Source organism: Nothobranchius furzeri, chromosome 8 (genome assembly GCF_043380555.1).
Source record: "Nothobranchius furzeri strain GRZ-AD chromosome 8, NfurGRZ-RIMD1, whole genome shotgun sequence".
NCBI classification, from domain to species: domain Eukaryota; kingdom Metazoa; phylum Chordata; class Actinopteri; order Cyprinodontiformes; family Nothobranchiidae; genus Nothobranchius; species Nothobranchius furzeri.
This window is the reverse complement of record NC_091748.1, coordinates 39,712,979-39,737,203: the sequence shown is the minus strand read 5'-3', so window position 1 is coordinate 39,737,203 and position 24,225 is coordinate 39,712,979. Positions and strand designations below refer to the sequence as shown.

Sequence of the window (24,225 nt, the reverse complement as noted above, 5' to 3'; positions counted from 1 at the left end):
GCTCTTGCTGGGTAGGTTCGCGGCCGAATGTGAAGCGGCTGGGATGAGGATCAGCACCTCCAAATCTGAGACCATGGTTCTCGACCGGAAAAGGGTGGCTTGCCACCTCCGGGTCGGGGGAGAGGTCCTACCTCAAGTGGAGGAGTTTAAGTATCTCGGGGTCTTGTTCACGAGTGAGGGTAGGAGGGATCGGGAGATCGACAGGCGGATTGGTTCGGCGTCTGCAGTGATGCGGACGCTGAGCCGATCTGTCGTGGGGAAGAGGGAGCTGAGCCAGAAAGCCAGGCTCTCGATTTACCGGTCGATCTACGTCCCAATCCTCACCTATGGTCATGAGCTTTGGGTAATGACCGAAAGAACGAGATCGCGGATACAAGCGGCCGAAATGAGTTTCCTCCGTAGGGTGGCCGGGCTCAGCCTTAGAGATAGGGTGAGGAGCTCGGACATTCGGGAGGGACTCGGAGTAGAACCGCTGCTCCTCCGGATCGAAAGGAGCCAGTTGAGGTGGTTTGGGCATCTGGTCAGGATGCCTCCTGGACGCCTCCCCGGGGAGGTGTTTCGGGCATGTCCTGCCGGCAGAAGGCCCCCGGGTCGACCCAGGACACGTTGGAGAGGTTACATCTCCAATCTGGTCCGGGAACGCCTTGGGGTCCTGCCGGAGGAGCTGGAGGACAAGGCCGGGGAGAGGACGGCCTGGAGCTCCCTAATTGGGATGCTGCCCCCGCGACCCGGACCCGGATAAGCGGAGGAAGACGAAGACGACGAAGCGTTATATTACCGACGGTTTTACTAATGGTTGAGCCAACCGTTTTAATATCAGAATTTTAAAGGTTTTTTGTTTGTTTGTTTTTTCTCCAGCATAATCTCAGTTGTGTCCGTACCTATTCAAACACAGTGAAACTGACTGCTGAATGAATGAAAACTCTTCAGAGCCAATTATGTTGCCTGGATTGTTATTTTACAATTTGGTATTTTAAAAAACAAAACAGAACATTGTCCTTGCATGGAAATTACAATATTTGTCCTTTAATCAGTCTATCGTTGACATTTCAAACTTGTTTTTTACTTGATAAGATAATTCTGTATGTGAAGCCTCAGGTCCCGCAGCCTTCACAGGTGAATGTGAACGGTTTGTGTAAGAGAACAACGAAATGACCCAGCTGGAGTTGCAGGTGGTTACTATGAATTCTTATTCTCTTTTCAGAGACTTTTATGTGCAGAGGTGATGAGTTTATGTCTGAATAAACATCCATGCTGGCTTTATGTGTGGAAAGCTTATGTAACATAAGAATTGTTATAATAATGCTGTAATATTTCTCTACAAAACTGGACAACGAAAAACTAACTTCCTTTAAATTTAGATTTGACCATATCTTCACAAAGGCCTTATGTCGCCTACTAAAAGACATTTTTACATCTTGAAAGTGGCATTTTACCAGAAGCACTTAAACACTGAAAAGCAGTCTGCTGCCGATGCGCTTGATGTGTGCACCTTGTCGATCGCTGATGTGTTGACTCCATCGTGACCTTCACATGTGCTTAAATGCTGAGTGTCCAGTTACACACGCTGACATAATTTAACCCTGATGAACATGTTTTCCTTCGCTCCAGGTGCTGGTTCTCTCCACCCGCTTACTAAGACCAACAGACATCCCAGAGCTGCTCTTCGCCACACGACGACTGGAGCCTGACATTGGTCTCTAAAGGGTCGGCACGTGGAGATCAACGCAGTTCAAATGACTGGACAATCGTCAGGTGTGATTTGAATTAGATGCGTTAAAAGCAAGAAAATTGAATAACATTTCTTTCATGTACACCAATAAAAGAAATGTGTAACGTTTCTGCCATTTGAATTGTCACTTCACTACATGTGAAACAATAAAGGGATTTACTTTTCAGAAAAGGAAATGTGACGTTTGTCATTTGTGCACACAGCTGTTAGTCGTTTATCCCCCGGTGTGAAAGGGAGAGGTCACGCTGCTGTCGCTGGCAGAGCAGGCACCATTAGTAACATCACCCCAACAAATAGACGTGTGAAAGGACACCTCTGCTGCTGCTCACCTACACTAGATCTCCTCCACTGTTTTTTTTTTCTAACATGGATCAGCTCGGAGATTTCTCCCACATACCTAGTGGCCTCTGGCTTTTGTGAAGGTTTTTATTGAGACTGATCTTCGATGACACGTGTATATGCTTTGTGTATTTTTTCCCAGAAGCTAAGAAATCCTAATAAAGTCAAATAAAACCTTTCGGTTTGAACTGCATTTTTAAAGCTGTGGCTTTTGCATTCATCAGACCAACAGATTCAAAAGGCAGCTGTTTAGTCATCGCTCCATTGTCTTGAAGCTTTTCATTGCGCTGTTTTGTCCTCAAGGCCTTTTTGAAGAGCCGGTATAGACAGGTCAGACGAGTCTGTGTGCGTCATCCCCTCCACACTGGGACAATCAAGGACAGCGCAGACTCTACATGCAGACGCAGGGATAAAATAAAGATGTTGCAGCTTTTTTAATGTGCAGGTGGAACAGAATTCAGAAACAATTTTTAACTTATTTTTTTATTGTGCACAAAGAGAAACAGTACCAAATAATAGGCCCTTTGGACTTTCATAAAGTGCAACAGTGGTCGTAATCAGCCCGTGCTACAGCCGGTGTCTGTTGCCCCACCCTCATATACCTCATCACTCTGTCATGCACAGTGGTGATGCTGAAAGCTCAAACACCAAGTATATCTTCACATACCAGACTGGGCATACACTCAGCTCCACGGAGTCCCGGCTTTGAGTGGTTGGTGGAATGCCAACCTTTAACGGTGCCAATCTAGTGGCAGCTTGACAATGAACCGCTCTGCTAAAAATAAGCCATACTTCAGAGCTGCTGTTGCCAGGAGAGCTGGATTAAACCGTTTTTATTTTCATTTATATGCGGTTGGCTGGATCCATCCTCAAATGTCTTAGCAGATCCTCCCTGCTTTCTTTACACATTATCAGACATGACAGGCGCCACCCACCAACAGGCCTGCCTAAAGATCAGTCTACCTGCAGCTTTATCCGTTCATGTCACACCTGCCTTCATCACTCAGACTGATACAGGACTTTAATGGAGACAGACTCCGGTCATCTTTGATCTGACCACTCTGGGCCAGTTTCAGCTTCCAATCCTCCTCCTCCTCACACTGAGGTGACAGTTCGGACTTTAGCAGACAGCACCTGCTTAAAGCGCCTCTTCAGATCCTGCATGTTGGGAGACTTTGGCCGGGGGATCAGAGGTGATCTCCTCTTTTCTGTAGTGGCGCTGGCTGAACAGCTGGCGAGTGAGGGTGGCTGCTTGGCCAGCTGGCAGCAAAGCCTGTGAAAAGCCCCATGCACCTGGTTGTAGTCTTCACTGGCGGAGACCTCGTAGAAGGAGCAGCCCAGAGTTCCCGCCAGCAAAGGGCCCTGCTGGGAATCGACACGCCTCAGGTGCAACAGGTCTGCCTTGTTCGCCAGCAGGATCACCGGCGGGATACCGGCCCCTCCGGCACGCACGACCAGCTGGTGCAAGTTCTCGATCAAATCGAAGCTGCCCCTGTCGGTCACGGAGTACACCAGCACCACGGCATCGGCCCACTGGATGGAGCAGGCTGCATGGTCAGGCAGGCTGATGCCATCACCAGTCATCTGAGGAGGGAGGAACAAGGATAGATTCAGATTTCTCAAAAGGGCTCATTCAACAGTTTTCTGCCAAACTAAAGAAAAAAGGGTCTGAATTCAGATTAAATGTTCTGCAAGAGAAACTTGTAATGACTGGAATGCTGACTGGGGCAGACGGGAGCTATAGGATTACTGCTGCAGAGCAGAGTGATGTGGGTGATTGGGAAGGCTGGATCTGGCCGGGTATCATTTACTCTAGCCCAGACACCCATTAACCTAAACGGGAGCGTAGACATCCAGAGAGGGAGGTGTACACCTACTGCACCTTTGATTTTGGAGCAGAAGCTAAAATGAGATCACAGCCAGACAGCACACATGGATCCTATTATTCTAGCCTCAGGTGGTCCTAGAAAACGTTGATAGATGTTAGGGCTCAGCTGACTTGTGACTGAGGAAACCCACCTCTGCACCAGGAGTGTCCTGCACCTGAATGGTCACCGGATCTCCGTCCACCTGGACCTCTCTGGAGTACAGATTACCTGCGCACATAAAAGAACGCATAAAACTTTAACACCGAGAGGTCTAGAGACACTTAGTTCAGGGTTTTGCTCTTTAAAATAAACTTACCAGCATTTCGCTCATAGTCTCCGATGAAACGCCTGGTGAGAAACCTCACCACCAACGCTACAAGAACAGAGCGAAAACAACATTAAACTCTCTGCTCTGACGTGTATTTGATCATTAAATGGGAGCTTTTTAACCCACTTCCTTACCGGTTTTCCCCACACCGCTGCCTCCAATAACAGCGATTTTAATGACCCGGCTCGGCACCGAGTACTCGGGAGCCGTACACTCCGCGATGGTCGTCATGTTCTGGATGAGTCGCATCTTCTCACACTTCCGGTTAGAAGAAAAAAGCCTTAAAAGCGCTTAAATAATCCCGTTTTCCTGCAGCGGGGGGGAACACAACCGGATGGGCTGAAGCGGAGCTGTGACTGACTGCTGCTGCCGCCGAGGAGCACGCGAGGCTTTTAAAGAGCTCGCGAGCAGCTGCTGTACCGACGCCGGCGCTGCTCACTTCTGATTGGCTCCTGGAGTTCCCCTGCTGGAGTCGGCTCGTGCGCATCCCCGCCCACACGTGGTTCTACAACTGGTGGGACCTGAAGCTGCTCCTCCTGACAAAACCGCCTTTATCTGGAGGGAAGAGACGGGAGGGAAGAAGGCTTCTTGTTTACAGACGGAGCTTGTTGTGGAAATATAAATGCTTCCTTCATGGGTTTCCACTCTGTTGGGAAATGAAGGGGCAGCGGGGAGTTGTTGTGTTTACTCTGAAAGGATCGAGATGGGTCCTCTTCCTCTGTGCTGTGGCAGCTACTGGTGACCTGTCCAGACATGCTGTCGGTCCTCACTGGATCGAAGGCTACTGGACTTGGACAGATAATTTAACACAACATTAGCACACACTCATAAAAGCAGCTATTAAAGTTGATGTTATTTGTATTAATTCAAAATGACAAAATAAAAACACATCAGCACAAAAGAAAAATGATCTGCCCCTGTTTACTAAATTACAATCCTATTGAAACAGTTTTAATCACCTGCTGATCTGATTTTCCAACTAAAAAAACCCTAACCACAAATCTTTTGTTTCCCTGTTCAGGTAATTCCATAATTTTACTAAGCCTGCTTTAGTTGTCGTCAAAATGCATCAGCACTAATCTACACTTTTCATTTCTCCTTTCTACCCCGACATGCCTCCTCCTCTTCACTCCCTCATCTTTCATTTGTGCTCACAGGCTCTGAGGTATTTGGCAGCCACTCGGTCCTCTCCTGATTACGGTCTGGTATGTATTTTTGATAAGAGCGCTGATGACAGGCCACAGAGCAAAACTATGAAATTAGTGCCCTGGATTCACGAGAAGCCACAGCTCTCCTGGGTGTGCACCCACACAGATATCCCTCTAACCACATCACAGCCCACACAGGGAACTCCACCCCATCGATGATGGCTGTGAAGCCTGTCTTCTTGCTAATAGAGAGTAAGTACTGCACATTCTTTCATGTCAGATTCACTGTAGTTCTCCCACAGCTCAAGGCAGAATATTTACTTTATTTAATAACACAAAAACTCAAGGTTTTACCTTTGTAAATGACTGATGTTAGAGTGATGAAACCACGTAGAGTTTGATGTCATGCGTCAGCGTGCAGAGTGACAAAAATGATGTCCACACCGTGACACATCCCTTTTTTAACGTCTGACAAACAGCACAGTCACTCCAATAAACTCCAATGTTCTCTGTAGCCATGCCTTCGAGCTGCCGTTAGCTGGCAGTGAGGAAGGCTGCAGGTGTGATTACCGAATTGTCTCTGGGCTACTGCTACAACAGAGAAGGGCCTGACCAGAAGACGGTGTTACTCACCCACACAGAGGTGACAAAAGATGCTTGCAGAGGGTAAAACGTGGGATCACGTTCAGCTGAAGGTGTTGGCAGCTGTCAGAAATCCTGTAAACAAGAGGAATTTGGAGTTAATTAGATGGGGCTAAGGTGCAGCAAGTTAAGTCTTTAGGAGGATGAGGGAACGGCTGGTCCCTGAATACAGTAGTGAGGATTGTTTTTCAGTGAAGCTGGGAAACAGCAGCCAGAGCTGGCCCTCAGGCCTGAGCCCACGAAGGGGTCTCATACAGGATCTCAGAGGAGCGTGGGCTTGTTTAGAAGCATTCCCTGGGGGCCAAAAGCCTCATACCGGTATGTTTGTCAGTATCATGATAGATCTTTATCATCCTCATTGCCTTTAGTCAAGATCTGCAAATGTGATTATTAGGATACAGTTATATATATTTTCAGTGAGCCCTGCTTTAATCTTCAGTAATCTTCTTTAGAGCTCCGGGAGTTGACGTCACTTCTCCCGGCATGCAACAGTTCAAATCGAAATGGCGCCATCTAGGGCTGCTCAATTAATCGAATTTTAATCACGATTACGATCTGAGTTTTGAACGATTATAAAAAACATAACAAGCCGATTATTTGCTCCTCCCGCTTGCGCTGCCCTAAGTTGCAAATGAAGCGCTCCTCCACAGTGTTGCCAACTTAGCGACTTTGACGCTATTTCTAGCAGCTTTTCAGACCCCCTTCTTGACTTTTTAAATCTTAAAAGTACCTAGCGAACACCTCAGAAACATCTCTGGTAACCCTTAGCTACTTTCTGGATAACTGTCGTCGACATTTCCTGCAGGTTAGCTAAACACTCCGCATGTGCTCCGGACCGTTCTTCACAACATTAGGAAAGGGAATGATGTAGTGATGTGTCGGTCGCTAAAGAAACAGCTCTCGGAGCCGGCTCCTTGTTGGATTAACCAGAGTGAGTGACACACACACCGCACCTGCGGTCTCCTGAGCAGCTAAAAACAGCTAAATGTGCGCGTGCGGCGTGCTAAACACACGTGCAGCTTGCCCGATTGCTGTGAGACCGGGGTGGGGGGGTGGGGGGTGCAGCTGTGGTCGGGACAATTATTACATTAACTGATGGACCTGTAAATAAATAGTTTATAAATAAGGTAGAAATAAGTTCCTCACGCTGATAACTAATCTCTCTGAGGACACGGTGCTAGTGCACTCTCCTACAGCACCTTGACACGACTCAATAAATGTTATGTAACATTTTGTGAACATCAATTTATTTGCATTTATTTGTTATAAATGCCACTGTATAATTCTTGCTGTCAGTATTTGCAAGATATTGGTATTTGGGTCTGTACTGGTTAGACTCAAGGTCTATAGCCCTTGGGTCATAGACTATGAGCTATCAGTATATTGGTCTTTTTATCCTGGGAATCAGGAGTTCTTTTAGTGATCATCTTGTTTCTTATTTTTGTCCTGATTGTGCCCTGAGCAATTTTATGACTGAATAAAAACAAATAAAATCAACATAAATTGAAAAATCGTCCTAAATAATCGTGATCTCAATTTCAGTCACCATAATCGTGATTATTATTTTTGCCATAATCGAGCAGCCCTAGCGCCATCTTGGCAGGCAGTAGCCCGCAGCTGGGCTATTTGTTATTGTCAGAAAACTCAATCAGACAGGAAATATGGTAGATTCCTGTTGTGCCCCAGGATGCAGAAAAGACGCGGACGACATAAGGAATGAGCCATCTACAGGATTCCCCAAGATCCGGAACACCGCAAACGTTGGATCATTGGAATAAAACGCGCTAGTGACCGGGCTAAAATGAAGCTGTGGGACCCCGAGAGTAAAGGTTTTCGCTTATGCAGCGATCACTTCATATCAGGTACTTAAACTAACGTTTCCTCAACTGTGTGTGGTATTTATTTTAAATGCTTTTATTACGATTCTTAGTGGGCTTCCTAAACTTATTTTGGCGTGGCTTTTTCTGTCTTATTACTCATAGCAACAAGTAAACATCACGTAAAACGTTGCCTCGTGAGTTCTGCGTGCTGCCGTTTACGTGTTTTATGATCACAGCAATTAACCGGCTAAGCTGTATTTAATTTTAAGCAATGGTCGATCAATTGTCAGATCACACATCAAAAGCACTTTGAATTGCTATTATCTGTCTCACCGAGACAGATCTCAGACAGATCCTGAGATGCTCCTGCCTGACATATTTATTTTATTCACGGAAAAAAATCAGACTAGTGATTTCTCTTGGCGTTCAGTTTATACATTCAAACAGCACAGCACTCTATTTAAACTTCCTACATGTAAATATGTTATTTGTCCATCCATCCAACCATTTTCATCCACTTATCCGGAGTCAGGTCGCGGGGGCAGTAGCTCGAGAGGCCCAGACTTCCCTCTCCCCAGCCACTTGGGCCTAGCCTGGCAAGCCAGACTAAATAAATGTATTATTTAACAAACTTTGCAAAGCAAGAATTTGGTCTAGTTCACTAGGCTAACTTGGGCCAGCTCCTCCAGGGAAATTTCCAAGGAGTTCCCTGGCCAGGTCCGCTCCGACAGCTTCTGGCGTTTTTAAAAAGTATCCCGGGGGGGTAAGGGTCGGAGGTGTTTAATCTATTTAATTTCTGACGATTTAAAACGATTTCTTCGGTTTTAAAGTGTGAAGTAAACTCCGACGGAGTAAAATCCAAGCCGATCCCGTTCATTTTGTTTACCTTTGTTGCCTGCCAACATGGCGTCTACTCTCTGAGAGTCATGTGACGTCCAGAGCTCTATACAAGACAATAAAAGTTCTTCCCTTCTGTTTTCTTTTGCATCTCCACTGTGCATAAACAAGGACATGCACACCCATGCATGTGTCTCCTCATGGATCTCCTCAGTTGAACAACAACACAATCACATTTCCACAAACCGGTGGAAATTGGATTGGCTTGCTGACACAAGCATCTCTGACCTGCACAAAGGAAGAGAGGTTGGTTTTTATTATTATTGAAATGTAAACCTTCCCAAAGCGTTTCAGCATTTGCATGTCTGTGAAAGGTAGGAGGGGGATGGTGGTGGCATCGGTTTTAAATGACAAAGATCCTCCTCCCATTCATGGAATGCCTTTAAACTGAAGTTAACCATGTAGATCACATAGAGTACGTTTACATGCAGCCAATATCCGGGTTATGATCGGGTTACGGTCGGTATTCGGGTTTCTGAGTTGATCAGAATAACCCGTTTACAAGCCAGAGTTAACCCTAATTTGCATAACCCGCTTTCAATGCGGACATTGCGGTAGCGTCAGGACGTATGGATGACGTCAAGACGCAATATGCTTCATTTCCAGTTCATCTTGTTCCGGTATCCGTGAAAACAACAACATGTTTCTCAGTTCGGAAGAGACAGCGAGAGCGTTTGCGCTTTATTGCTGGTATTGACCCACCAGCAGCTCTTAAAACGACTGTGCGTACTGGCCTTCATTTGAAGGAGAGTACGTGAGCAAGAAATTGCAAATATAGAGAGAGCTGCGCTAAACCTATCCAACATATCGACGGTACCCGTTACCACCAGAGCCCCGCGGACACTTTGGATGAAGGTGCGCAGCCAGGACTGGTGGGAGCGGGTTGTAATGATGGAGTTCACGGACACGGATTGGCGTGAGAATTTCCGTATGTCACGTCAATCTTTTGCTAAACTTTGTGGTATGATGGAAAGAGTGATGGAGCCCAGTGTAGTAACCATCCGCACACCAGTGCCTACAGAAATGCGTGTTGCCATGGTGCTGTATAAACTAGCAAGCTGTGCAGAGTGTCGTTTGATAGCAAACCAATTTGGAGTGCACAAGAGCACCGTGAAGAAGATGGTGTACCTATTCTGCCACGGAATGGTCGACTCTGTCATCAAAACACTGATCCGGTACCCACTTTGGAGGAGGCATGTGGCATTGCACAAAGATGTGAACGTGCCCACTCCATTCCTCAAATCATAGGTAAAATATTTCCTGCTCTTATGTCTTGTTAATGTCAGTAGTTGTCTGAGAGTAGGCTAAATGTGAACTATACTATGTATGTAGGCTACACTGCTGTGTGCATACTTTTTCTTTCTTTCTTTTTTTTTACTTTTTATCATAGGTTGTGTGGATGGGAGCCACATCCCTTGCTTGCCTCCAAGTGATGGCTACAGAGACTTCATAAACAGGAAGGGATGGCCATCCAATGTCCTCCAGGGAGTCTGTGATAACAAATACTGGTAGGTGTTTAGCCATTCCCAGCTTTTGTATTCATGATTATGATTTGTATATAACGTTGACAGACACACATCACTAAGCTATATTAGAACCACTCACAAACGTCAATTGAGAGGTTATCTGTTCAAAAAAACATCAACAGCTTATATGTACAAATAATTATGTCATTACTGACCTGAAATAATTTTCCTAACTTTTTGCCACTAATCACACCGCTCCCACTACATCTTGATTCACTGTGAAACATTTTCCATAGTTTTTGGAGTGTGAGCTGCAAAATGCCTGGTTCAGCACATGACGCCAATGCACTCCGCCAGTCCAGTCTGTTCAACAACGCACAGTCCTTCCCAAAGGTGGGTAATGCATTAAAACTTTTGGTATTTAAATGCAAGTTGCATACCTGCCACATATCTAAGATGTATTATGACATAATTTAGGAAGAATAATATTTCTATCTGTCCCACTTTAGAGAGCAGTGCAGATCGAGGGGCAGGATGTGGATTTCTTCCTGCTGGGAGATCCTGCGTACCCACTGATGCCCTGGCTAATGAAGGGCTATCTGCAGTCCCCAAGACTGACACCACAAGAGGAAAGCTTCAACGTCTATTTGAGTTCTGCTAGAACATCTATAGAGATAGCATTTGGTCGACTGAAATCTCGTTTCCGTGTTCTGTTGAAGCGCAGTGACTTCCATTTTACTTTCACATCATACGTGGTAGCAACCTGTTGTGCTCTACACAACTTTTGTGAGATGGAGAAGGAGCGTGTTAATCCCAGATAGGCAGAGGAGGCCACATCAGTAGAAAGGCTGTTTCCACAGCCTGTGTCACAGGTCAATAGGGCTGATAACCGTGCAGCCTCAGCTATCAGACGGGCCCTGATTACCTTGCTGCACGTGTCCCACTCCGTAAGCGTTTAGTAAGAGCGTGAGTGTGCAGGACGAATGGCTCTGATAGGAAACAAACAACTTTAAACTGTAAGCTCGATACTTTTCAAAACGCTTTATTTTCTAAGTTTTAAAAGATGTTTATCTGCCTTCTCCTTTGTTGCTGTGCACCTCTGAAAAAGAACAGGTATGTGCAATGTTCAAATAAAATGTCAACACATACAAGTTTTCTAGTAAGTTTAATAAAACATTTGTTCTTTAATAAAGCACATAACAAAATAACATTTTGGTTTTGCTTTTTACATGTGAGGTTGATTCAGAAATCATCTGAGACATGAGTGCCTCATCACTGGCATGTCTCAACTGCCTTTGCTGCTCAAACCATTGCTTCTGCGTGTGCTGCATTCTCTCATGAACTGTTGATGTTGAGTAAGTGAAGCGGCTCCACGGTGCCTGGACCTGCAACTTGACCCACCTAGAGCAGACATGACAGGCCTTAGAAAGTGTTGGGTAAGTTCTCTCTTAGTGTTCGACTATTATCACTTTTTGCATTCTTATGAAACTTGTGGATTCTAGAAGAGGTTTCTTTACCTTTAGCTGACATGTGTCCGATTGTCACCTGCTCCTCCGTCATAAACAAACATCTTCCTACAATTCTGAGTTTACTAAGAATGCAAAAAGTGACGATAGTCCTTAGTTTGGGTCAACGGTTATATTACATAATATCTCATAATCACTGTAATCAAATTATCCACTAAAGAAAGGTACTATTTTCAGACATTACACAAGGAGGAGGAGTGACCTGGGGTTACAATACGCTATAACCAGTTATGCCTTTAGTAACAGTATTTAGAAAGCTCACCAGGAGTAGCTGCAGTGGGATTTGATGGCTGTGTAGACTGGCAAGGCACAGTCATTGAAGGTCCACCTTCTCCAATATCTGCATCTGGCCAGACATAAAAACAAGCAAAATGTTACAGCTTGATGTTAAAAAAGATGTTACTGATAGGTTAAACACAGATGGGTCGACGCATGTATCTAACTCCGAGAGCGAAACCCTTTGTTGGTATACGTATTGGATTGAGAAAGTCATGTGACTTACCTGTGTTTTCATCCATAACATCATCATCATCCTCTCCTTCAAGATGAACCAGACCGATGAACACAGAGGTTTCCTTGTCACTCCAAAAGTGTGGTGCTGTGCCGCGACTCGCCATGTTGCTCCCAACTTGTTTACTTCCGGAGTTCTGGCGCATACAAGACGTCTCGCTACTCAAAAGACCAAGATTCCTTGCGAACAGAGAATGCGCAGAACACACGCTTTGATGGGGATATCCCGATATGCGTTACACGACCAAACATTCGGGTTAGAAAAGGGTTACCCCAGGTGTAGTAACCGGGTTTTTAAAAACCCGGTTATGAGCATATTGGCGGTGTTTACATGGACCTGCGGAACCGGGCTATTGCGAATATTCGGGTTTTAAAAGGGTTACTGGCTGCATGTAAACGCACTGATTAACACCATAATCATACATATTTAATTTTTTGTGTTTACCTCTTTAAAGATGCTGTTATTTATATTGTGTAACTAATTTATAGTGAAATCCCTGATAATTGGTTTCCAGTGTCACATACCAGTCCCTGTATGCATGTTGGACTGAAGACAGATGTTTTGAGAAGGAAACATGTTGTTTTTCATGAAGTTAGCTATTTTTTGTCTTTTTAAGTCCTTTTGAAAGATGTTTGTAATGAAATATAACTGCCACCTGTCTGTTTTCACCCTGTTATGCAAGCCCAGGTCTCAGGGGCAGTGTCGTCTTTAGGAGTGATTCCTGTGTCTGCTGGGCCTTCTCAGGTGTCCTTAAGCCACAAGCTGGGTCTGATTCGGCCCAGCTTGTGGCCCGGTGGTTCAGAGACGTCTGATGGTTTACTCTGCACCCTGCCTTGTGAACTTGGCCGGCTTTGAGGGTGAGCTGGCACCGCGCCATGGCCAATCGGCTTGAGGACCTTGCCAGAGTGGGGTTTGCTGGGAGAATCTACGCTCGGTTACGGGCTCAGAGCTGGAGGAGACGGTGCGTGATCCTGGTGCTGCGGCCCCGCCGCAGACCCGGTTTGGTCTGGTCAATGCCAGGTCTGTGCAGAACAAATCTTTTATTCTTTGGGATTTTTTTATTCAACATGGCTTGAGTTTTCTGTGCATCTGTGAGTTCTGGATCCCGTTTGGTGACTCAAGCGCCCTGCTGGAGCTGGTACCACCTGGCTGCTCCTGTTTTAATATCCGTAGATCGCGGGGCAGAGGTGGAGGGCTGGTTGTTGTTTTTAAATCCAGCTTTCCTTGTAAACAGCTCACACCCACCATGTCATTTTCTTCCTTTGAACTGTGCATCTCCCCCCGCCTGCTCGTCGTGCTGATTCATCGCCCTCCAAAGACTGACTCTAACTTCCTAAATGATTTCTATGATCTTGTGGCAGACTGCATCCTAAAATATGACTATGTCCTATTTCTTGGGGATTTTAACATCCATATCTGCTGTCCTGACAGTGTAGCCTGGCAAGCCAGACTAAACAAATGTATTATTTAATGTATTATTACAAACTTTGCAAAGCAAGAATGTGGTCTAGTTCACTAGGCTACTGACAATGTGCTTACTAAAGGCTTTTTGAATTTGCTAGATTCATTCAATTTAACTCAATGGGTATCGTCCCCAACTCATGCCAGGGGTCACACCCTGGACCTGGTTCTCTCTTTTGGTCTCCCTGTCATGAACCTTGTGACTTTGCCTCCTGTGTTCTCTGATCACTCTCCTATACTCTGTCATGTTACGTTGCCATGTCCTGTCCCTGTGTGTGAAGCTCCAGCTACTAGGTTCAGAGCCCTGGATGCAGAAACTGTTGCAAAGTTTGTGGACTGCATGTCTGTAAGGTTAGAGACCTTTAACCCTGATCCATCTAACATTGATCATTACTCACAACACTTTGATTTACTTTGTAATCAGGTCCTGGATGTGGTTGCCCCTCTCAAACTGTGCAAGTCTAGGCCTAGGAGGGAGCCTTGGCTCTCTGATGTCACATGGGCTTGTAGGCGGGCGTGTAGATCCTCTGAGAGAAAGTGGAAAAAGGATGGCCTACAGGTCTCGCATGAGTTGTTCAAGCATCTCTGGTTGCTTATCAGGATGCAGTGAGGGCTGCCAGAACGGCATATTTTGCAAACATCATTGAAACAAACTCTAAGAATCCCAAGATTCCATACAGCACAATATCTCAATCCAAAATGACTTCCTATCTCTGGCTCCTTCAAAGGCAGTTCGAAATCTGGGCGTTGTGTTTGATGAACACCTGACCTTTAAAGATCATGTTGCCTCTGTTGCTCGTTCATGCCGCTTTGCGCTGTATAACATACGAAAGATCAGACCATACCTAACACAACATGCCACCCAGCTCCTGGTGCAATCTACTGTCATCTCCCACCTCGATTACTGCAATGCCCTTCTAACTGGTCTTCCAGGCTGTTCTGTGAGACCTCTTCAAAAGGTCCAGAACGCAGTGGTGCGTCTGGTCTTCAATCAGCCAAAAAGAGCACACGTCACCCCTCTGTTCATTGAGCTCCACTGGCTACCGCTAGCAGCACGCATCAAATTCAAATTGCTAACACTAGCATACAAAGTCCGAGACGGTACGGCTCCCATCTACCTGAATCCTCTTGCATAGGCTTACGTCTCGGCCCGGCCGCTCTGGTCATCACAGGATCGTCGGCTAGCAGTGCCTACACCACGCTCAGGACAATCCAGAGTCTTCTCATGTGTAGCGTTGTGGTTTTATGCTCTTTTATGATAGAGGAACCATGCTACGTATTAATTCGGAATATTAATTTTTAATATTCAATAACCAAGTTTTATATTGTTCAGAAGACTCAAAGGTTGTTTTCATCGATAAACTGCCGATAATATCTGAGTGTCTGTGTTTCAGTTCAATGAGGAAACCAGTTTGACGATTAAAAGTTTTAATTCTTCAAATTAAACTAATGATTTTGAAAATTGACAAACAGGAAATAACAATCACATTGGCAACTTTGTGGGACAATCTTTTAACAGTTGATATGCTGTTCTGGCTCAAATAGACCTTCTGGTGAATTTATGAAGATTGAGAATGTTGTGAGTTGTGAGAGTGATATGATGTGATTATGGATGCGTGTGGGTGCAAAGTGTGGTGAGATGAGGTGAGATGAATGCGTGTGTGCATCTGATTTTGCTTCAGGAAGAAACAGGTGTCTGAGTGAAAAGTGATGATTTGAATAAACTTAGGTTTAGTTGGAAAAGATGCATCCAAACGCTAAACACCGTGTGCTGTCTCACCGAACTCTTGTGGACCCTCTTTCGGATCCGGTCCGTGGAGGATGTTGTGGTTCATCCAGATGACACTCAACGGCTGACAGGGAAGACGTAGGTGTCGAACGGAACCGGTCCAGAGTTGCCCTCGGTACACGTTGATGGTAAAGCGTTTTGTCGACGCGCTTTCTTAAGTTAATTCACTCAGAAATCAAAAGACTCGGTAATGAGTCTGCGTTAGAAGTTGCGATTCAGCTATTCTGTCTGGCTGACAGAAACAGCGTGAAAAGGGGGGGAGGGAAGAAACGAGCCAACAGGCTCTGTCCCCCCTTCAGGTCTGTTCTCTTTCGTTGTCAAGCACGAACTGGCTAAACATAAGACTGAAACTTACCAAAAACCTTTCTCTTCTCAAAGCAAACGTGTGCGTCATCAAATGTGTCTGGAGTTTACTGTGGGAAGATGTGTGTGGGTGTGTGTGAATGTTTGTGTGCTTGAGTGTGTGTGAAGGTCAGTACCAAACATTCTCAACATTATTTAAGAATGGATTCATTAAGCCATTATAATTACCCCAAAGCATAATAGTCATTCATTTGATTAAACACATTTATAATGAGCAAAATGATAATGGTTACTTTAACATTAAAATCCAGAAAAAGAAGTTTAAACTTTAAGTTTTGATTTGTTATGACTACTTGTCCATGAGAACTCCTTCTTCTGGTACCGCAGGTGGCAGATGTTATGGTTTCCTCCCAGACTCGCTGGCGTTCAGGTCTTAATCTGTGGGTGAAAGTTCTCAATGACCCAGCTTTGACCCAGCTGAGTCCAGCACCACCATTGTGACAGAAAACCCATATTTCCTCACGTTACACATGCGTCATTCCACAAATGTGGAATGACCTTCCTAACACTACCAGAACAGCGGCTTCCTTTTCAATTTTCAAGAAACTCCTGAAGACCCTGCTCTTCAGAGAGCATCTTCTAAACTAGCACCCTCCCTGCACCTGTCCGCCCTCTCTACTGTCCACTCCTTGTTCCCTCCTCTGATGGAGGAGTTGTTGTTGTTGTTGTTGTTAGCCTCAAGGGCAAAATGCCTATTATCACTTGTAAGTCGCTTTGGACAAAAGCATCTGCTAAATACATAAACATAAGATTCTCTACAAAACACAGAATTCTGTTCTGGTGTACCAGGAGCCTAGCTTCATGCCCACTACAGCTGCTGGAAACTGAAGATTTTCACAAATTCTTTCTTCATAAAGTATCAGGCATTAGAGCAGATACTTCTGGTAACTCTATTGACCCTGTTCCAGTTCCCCCATCACCACCCACCCTGAGCTCCCTCAGTACCGTGTCTTATTCTGAGCTGAGTAAGCTTGTTGCAAGGCAGAAGCCATCTGGCTCTCCACTTGATGTTCTGCCGCCTCGTCTCTGGAAGGCTGCCTTTCCGTGTCTTGGCCCATCACTTGAGCCCCCTTCAGACAGGCCATGAAAAACGGAAATGTTCCGGACTCTGTCCGTAAGACCTTTGTGTCTGAATACAAACATCCGGATAACATTTTCCGTAATTAAACTGGACGATGCCCCTAGTAACAGGTCCGGACTTGTTACAGACAAGGTGCCTGCTTCAGACTGGTGAGGTCGAGTTCCGGACAGGGAGGAGGAGGGGACCGGGGGATGCTGTGCGCTCCTAGATAGCTCGCTCCTGTAGCATGCGACATACCATGGCAGCTCGCCTCCTACAGTACCGTCTAGACGCGCGACGGAGCGCATCACACCGCTTCCGTGATTCATTTAACCACTGAGCGCCATCATCCAGGTCTTATGCGTCTTTGTGTGCCGAAAGGACAAGTCCCGGTACAAAAGTGGTGTGTCTGAAAACACAGTTCTGGTTAAAAACCGGATTGAATTGTCCACACATATTCCAGAATGTCTATCTGAAAAGGGCTTTGGTCAGATTATCAATGGGAGCCTCAGCACAGGTGTGGTCCCAGCTGCTTTGAAAGCAGCAGTTGTTCAGCCGACCCTGAAGAAACCTGCTGCTGATGTCTCTGTGATAGAAAATTACAGGCCTATCTCTACCCTGCCTTTTACATCTAAACTGCTTGAGAAAGTCGTTTATCATCAGCTGGTCTCACATTTAGCTGACTCTGATCTGTTTGAGGTTTTCCAATCAGGGTTCAGGTCTGGCCATAGCACAGAGTCGGCTCTACTGAGGGTCTTAAATGATATCTATCTATCACTAGATCAGGGAACATCTGTGCTGCTTCTGTTGTTAGATCTGATGGCAGCCTTTGACACAGTTGACCACACGATTCTACTTGATTGCTTTGATTGGGTTGGGATCAAAGGGTCTGCTCTGGATTGGTTTAGATCGTATCTCCACAACAGGACTTTCTGTGTTAAACTGGGTGATGTTTTTTCTTCTTGGAAGGGGCTCCGGTGGGGGGTCCCGCAGGGATCAATCCTTGGCCCTCTTTTGTTTGCAATTTATCTGCTTCCTCTGGGGTCAATTTTTCGTAAACATGGCCTATCATTCCATCTGTATGCTGACGATTGCCAGATTTACTCTCCATTGTGTGAGGAGAAAGGTCACTCTATCCAGTCCTTTGTGTCTTGTCTTAATGAGGTGAAGTCTTGGCTAATGGCCAACTTTCTGTATCTGAAAGAGGGAAAGACAGAGCTCATTGTTTTCACCCCAACAGCAGGGCTGTGGGTCGTTATGTTGATCTTGGTACTCTTTCTCCCTACTCAAAACCAGTTGTCACCAGTCTGGGGGTGAAAATTGACACTGGACTTAAATTTGATGCTCACATCAATTCTGTGATCCGGTCCAGTTTCTTTCATCTGAGACGCCTTGCAAAAATCAAAAATGTCAAGAGCCCACCTGGAGCAGGTACTCCATGCTTTTGTAATTTCTAGGCTTGATTGCTGCAACTCTCTACATGCAGGGTTGTGTCAGTCATCACTGCGTCGCCTACAGGTTGTGCAGAACAGTGCAGCCAGGTTCCTGACTGGGACCAGGAAACGGGACCACATCAGTCCGGTTCTGGCCTCCCTGCACTGGTTTCCGGTCTGTAATTGTTCACACTTTAAACTCCTCGTGTTTGTTTACAAATTCTTCCAGGGTGGTGCTCCCCCCATCTGGCCACGCTCCTGAACAAACATTCCCCATCTGCGCTCCTCTGACCAAGGTCTGCTCGCTGTCCCTCGTTCTAGGTGTCGTACTCGCAGGGACCGGGCTTTCTCAGTCCTAGCACCGTCACTCTGGAACCAGTTGCCACTCTCAGTTAGGCTGTCCCCATCTCGGCCAGTCTTCAAGAGTCGCCTAAAAACCCACCTCCTCCGCTTGGCGTTCCCTGAACGTGTTTGAATTTGGCCCTCTTTTATGTTGATTTTATTTCCCTGTTTTCATTGGTCTCTTTATCCCTTGTTTTACCCATTTGTTTTCTACTTTAATGTTTTACCTTTTTTGCACAATTTGAATTGCTTTTATTTTCGATTTATTCATCATGTTTCACATTGCTCATGTACCATGTTCGGCGCCTTGGGCTGCCCAAAAGCTTTGACTGACTGATTGATTGATTGATTGACTGATTGAAGCCTTTTTCACAATTAAACCTTACCCCTTGAAGTACTTGATCCAATAAATGGTTCATCCAGTTGCAATATATGCAGCTCGGCCATCCCTTTTGTGTAAAGCATCGCTGCACGTTTCCTGACTGATAACTGACAAAGATTGATTATTTCAAGCACCTCCCTCCTGTTGAAGCATTCTGTCTGCTATTCTAATTCAGTGTGATCTTCAGCCTCATTCACCTTCATAATGAGAGCATTCCTGGCATTTTTTCAATTTGTTTTATTACATTCATTTTCATGGCTTAGAGCAGGGGTGTCAAACTCAAATCCCCACTGGGCCAAAATGAAAAACTGGGATGAAGTTGCGGGCCAAACTCAATATTTTTTAAAAAGTGACGGCAATGTGTACATTTTCCTTTTTCTACAGATATGAACCTTTTCATTTGGAAACAAACGGATTTTTGCAGTAACACTGAATCTGGAATACGCAAATTACACACGAGCAAGACGATTTTCAAATAAAGCACATGGTATTTGTTACTTATTATGATAAATTACCCACACTTGTATAGCGCCTCTCAGAGTAAGGACTCCAAGACGCTTTACACTACAGTGTATCATTCATCCTTTCACACACACTGGTGGGGATGAGCTACGATGTAGCCGCAGCTGCCCTGGGGCGTACTGACAGAGGCAAGGCTGCCGAGCACTGGCGCCACCGGTCCCTCCGACCACCACCAGCAGGCAAGGTGGGTTAAGTGTCTTGCCCAAGGACACAACAGCAGAATTCTCTGTCCGGGGCCGGGATCGAACCTGCAACCTTCCGATTACTGGACAACCCGCTCTACCTGTTGAGCTACTGCTATGTCTCAATTCTTTTAAATACTTGTATTCCTTAAAATGTGTATACATTCAGAATTTATTTTTATTTTTTAATCTTTTGAATCTTTTAAGTATTTCTATTTTATATTTTCTTGTTTGTTCTTATTTTTTACTCTCCTTTGTTGCTCCTTTAATGAATGTTGTTGCTGCGGTGACACCAAGCTTTCCCCACTGAGGGACATCCATTCATCCATCCATTTTCTGAACTTGCTTGTCCACGTAGGGTCGCGGTGAGGCTGGTACCTATCTCCAGCGGTCAATAGGCAATCAGGCGGGGTGCACCCTGGACAGAGAGCTAGTCCATCGCTGCACTGAGGAACAATAAAGGGATTTTCTATTTATTTCCATTCTCTTATTCTATTTGTAATGTTTCCAGCTCCTGTAAGTGAAATCTTTTTTCACAGGCCAACAACAAAAATAAATAATAGTAATTAATGAAAATGTAATCTCACCTATTACCTTTCATGCTTTGGAACAGAAAATGTACATAAAATCAAAATAATGCAAGCTCAGTTTGCTCCAGTCTAATTTACTGTGTTGCTCACCTGTTCCAGCCAGAAACACCTGCATCTCTGGGGTTAGCCCTGAGCTGAGGAAGGAGTTCGTCAGTGAGACTCCTGTGTTGTCTAGTTCATCAGACAACAGTTGCTCACATAAGTTTGTGCTGCTGAACATGGAGAGAATCTGAGCAGCTGGACCATGCAGTTGTGTCAGTGGGGGGACTGTCTCCAGCAGTCAATGGGCAATCAGGCGGGGTACACCCTGGACAGAGAGCCAGTCCATCGCAGCCTTCAGGGGTAATTCTGAGTAAAAAAATGCTCATGAAATACGTGTGTGGAGTAACCAGGTAGGAAGGTTTTAATGTTGCAAATCTGTAACGCCTGCCTCCAGAGGGTTAAAGCTGCTAAAGCAAATTAGGAAAACAAATTAGAATAAAATAATTTCATGCCTCTTAATGTTCTAACATATAACTATAAATATATTGTGGAGATTAATTTTTTTAAATTACTGAAGTGGTTATCCCGCATTTGTCTGAAAACCTCTACCAATAACACTTTTAATAACCAAAATCAAGCATTGGACCATTCATTTGTATGTAGCAACAAAACCCCACTGTTGTGAGAGAAACTCCGCTCAATAATATCAGAGGAGGAGAAAAAGCTGGTTGCTACCACTTCAATTTTAGGACAAAGAGTCCCAAAAAGAAAAAAGAACCATTTGAAGTCAAAAAAGAAGTTTGGACCTAGAAAACGGCAAATGTTCTTTATTGCCCTCTCGTTTCCGCGGGCATTGCGGGTTTCCGGTTCCAGTGGACGCGGATCAAGGGATGATACCCGAGGAGAGGGATGAGTGTTCCATTATCATGTGTGCGTTCAAAACCTAGGTTGTTCTTTAGATTTGTTGTAACAGCTTTAATTTGATCCCTCTTTAGACCATTCTAGACTTTATTCAAAGTGACATCATAAAAACAGAGGAAGAAAATACCTTTTGTGTCACGTTTCAAAGCTTTGGTTGTGGCTGTAGAGGTGTTTACAGAACGAGAAAGAGGCATCGGGTTTTGCAGTAGTCACACTCGATAGGGGTGTTTTCGTCTGCCCTTCATGTGACTGTAGACATGTGTATTTAAGGTAAGACGTTAAACTCTGGGATTATCCTGCGGCTGCTGATGGAGTGGTTCTTTCTTATTTTCCTCACGTGCAAAACTCTTGACTGACCAAGCAGTAAAACTGCTTTTTGTGACTGCATATTTGATGGTTTAAACAGTTTGAATACAAAAACAGAGAAGTTTTACAAAGTTGGAAGGTTTGAGTTTTCTAAGCCTATTGTTTTAATGGAGGGAACTGCAGGTTCAAATGTTCACTGTAAGGACCTTAGTGACTATTTTTTCCTAATGTATTGGAACACTGAGGCAGTAAATGGAGCTCTTTTCTTTATATCTTCCATTAAAAGTCTCATTAAAGTGACAGTGTGTATTTTTCTTGGCAATAGGGGCAGTACATACCTAAATCATTGCAAACATGTAGTATCTTTGTGTTGGAGTAAGACCTTACCAATGGATGCCCATTAGGGTCAAAAAGCCCTGGGGAGTGCAAACTTCAGCAAAGCAACAAGCACATCAGACTCCCTTTCATCACTGGCAACAAGTGAAGAGGTAAACATGAGCAACAATAAACAACAATGTTTATGATTGGTGACAGTTTTGTAACTGTTACAAATCAGTAAATGCATTTTGTCCCCACGGGCTCCTGTAGAAGGAAACACGGCGTCTAATATGACATCACCCATGAGACTTAGACCAGATTTTCTTTAGTTATACGTTACAAAGCCACCAATATATTTCAACAACTGGGCATCATTCAATTCATTTTAAACAACATTTTGTTGTTGTTTTCCAGAGATTAGCGTTAAAAACTACACTTTGTCTCTTTAAACACAAATGGATGTGAAATCAAGAAAGAACATAGACTTCTTTGTCTTTTCTTTCACTGCTTATTGTAATACATTTATTCATGATAAAACATGTTTCATATAAATGTTTGTGAGACTAAGTTACAGGAATAAAATCATCTCAGGAATGGCAGCCCCACAGACCAAGAGGGTCACGTTGAGGCACAGCCTTCGTCGGCTAGGATTTATGGCTTGGTTTGGGCCCTAGGGGACACCGTCGAGTCTAACCCGGTTTAGTGCCCTGCCTGGAGCGGCTCAAGCTGGAGGCACAATCACGTCCAGAGCCTCTGAGGGGGTTTGATTGAGACAGCCATCGTCTGAGGGGCGATAATTATGGGTCTGGACTTCTGGTCTTCTTGCTTGGCATTCTCCGCTTCACAAATGACTCCGGCACCAGAAGTCCAATCACTCCAAAATGTGCTCTGTAACATTAGAGGTAAAGGCTGTAATTTTTGCCTGCAACAAGAAGGAAAATGAAATGTGAGTTTGATCTGTCCTCGGACAGCAGGACGCCGTGACCCATTCAGCTGATTAATTCACAGGTAACAAGAGCTCAGTGATGAATAGAGATAAGTGAGAAAAAGTGTGGTGTGCACAAGTAATCTAACTCAGAATAGATGAAAGTAAACATGAAAAATGTGAAAGTAATCTCATGAATATATTTTCTGATCGTGTTCTCGGTCACACACACTTTTACCAAACAGCTGTCAGCATATTCTCCCATCAGCAGATCTGTCTCTGTAAGGTTGTGTTGCTGCACACCAAAGGCCTGTGTCGGGGTGTTTGTGTGCTAAATATCTCATGAACTACTCGGTGGCTTTAATAAAAAATCTCAGAGAGACTTCTTTGTCTGCTGCACAACAACTGAATAACTTATGAAGTCAACCCAATCTAACAACTGCAGCTAATGAAAATCACATAAAGGACTACAACCAGCCCATTTTATATATATATATTTAAATACATTTTGACATGACTGAATCCATTTGCAGCACTATGAAGTTAGTATTTTCACATTCAGATGTGCATTCCTTCTGTTCCTTTTTGATACTTGTGCCATATCCTGCTGTGTCCTGTCTGCCTGCTAGGCCTGTGTGGATGAAGTCTGGTGTTTTACTGACAGATGGCTCACCGCTGTCACTACCTCCCACAGGAAGAATGCCGGTGGATTAAACACCTGTGAACACAAAACTGATGGCACAAATTGATGCTCTTAGCGATCTCTGTCCAAAGGAGAAAAAATTAAGTGGGTATCAGAGGCAGACGGGTAGAAAAGAGGAGCCTACATCCAGAGGCGGATTTAGCAATTTGGGGGCCCAAGGCGAACACAGACATGGGGCCCCTTACACAAAATTGTCAACAATCTTACCTTTAACTGGATTTGCGAAACTCTCCCCTCTTCTGACATGAGTTATTTTCCCTTTTTATTAGTTCTCCTCTTCTTTCCTGTACTTCCCGCCCTTTGAGCGCTTTCAATATTTGCTCTGCTTTCTTTTTTCTGTCAGTGCTCCTGTGCTTTAGCCTTAGTTTTTTTTTTTTTCTATTTTCCATTTTGGTCTGTTTTCCTCCCTTTAAACATTTTCCATTGTCTTTCCTTTCTGCTGCCTTTTGATGTTTACATTGAGAAACAACGTCTCTTTCAGAGGTGAAAATAAAAGTTTTATGAAGCACGCTGCTGCTTTCTCTTACTGGAGCCACTAGGATAACTCCATTTCATGCTTAATGGTTTGACTATCGCTTTGGGTTTGTTTCTTCTTCTTCTTGTTTGTGGTCTTATGGCACTTGGCAAACAGCCATTTGGTGCATTACCACCACCAACTGGATTGGAGTG

General features: G+C 44.7%; 3 protein-coding genes across 3 annotated transcripts in view; 2 read left to right on the top strand and 1 right to left on the bottom strand.

The window, feature by feature from the left end:
• scfd2 (sec1 family domain containing 2) overlaps positions 1-1,908 on the top strand; it is a 190,755-nt gene extending 188,847 nt beyond the window's left edge. Inside the window, exon 9 of the mRNA XM_070554021.1 lies at positions 1,612-1,908. Within this exon, the coding sequence (XP_070410122.1) occupies positions 1,612-1,704 (93 nt within the window). The 3' untranslated portion in view covers positions 1,705-1,908. The remainder of the gene's footprint in view (positions 1-1,611) is intronic.
• A 149-nt stretch (positions 1,909-2,057) lies between these two features.
• rasl11b (RAS-like, family 11, member B) lies at positions 2,058-4,666 on the bottom strand. Its single transcript, XM_015942674.3, has 4 exons — positions 4,402-4,666; positions 4,256-4,312; positions 4,091-4,167; positions 2,058-3,655 (listed from the first exon to the last, which is right to left on the bottom strand). Exons 1-4 carry the CDS (start codon positions 4,514-4,516, stop codon positions 3,167-3,169), a joined length of 738 nt encoding a protein of 245 aa, XP_015798160.1. The 5' UTR covers positions 4,517-4,666; the 3' UTR covers positions 2,058-3,166.
• Positions 4,667-7,109: 2,443 nt separating this feature from the next.
• LOC129154739 (uncharacterized) lies at positions 7,110-23,684 on the top strand. The gene is made up of 4 exons (XM_070554023.1): positions 7,110-7,919; positions 8,886-10,282; positions 10,537-10,633; positions 10,750-23,684. Exons 3-4 carry the CDS (start codon positions 10,559-10,561, stop codon positions 11,059-11,061), a joined length of 387 nt encoding a protein of 128 aa, XP_070410124.1. The 5' UTR covers positions 7,110-7,919; positions 8,886-10,282; positions 10,537-10,558; the 3' UTR covers positions 11,062-23,684.
• The last annotated feature ends 541 nt before the right edge of the window (positions 23,685-24,225 follow it).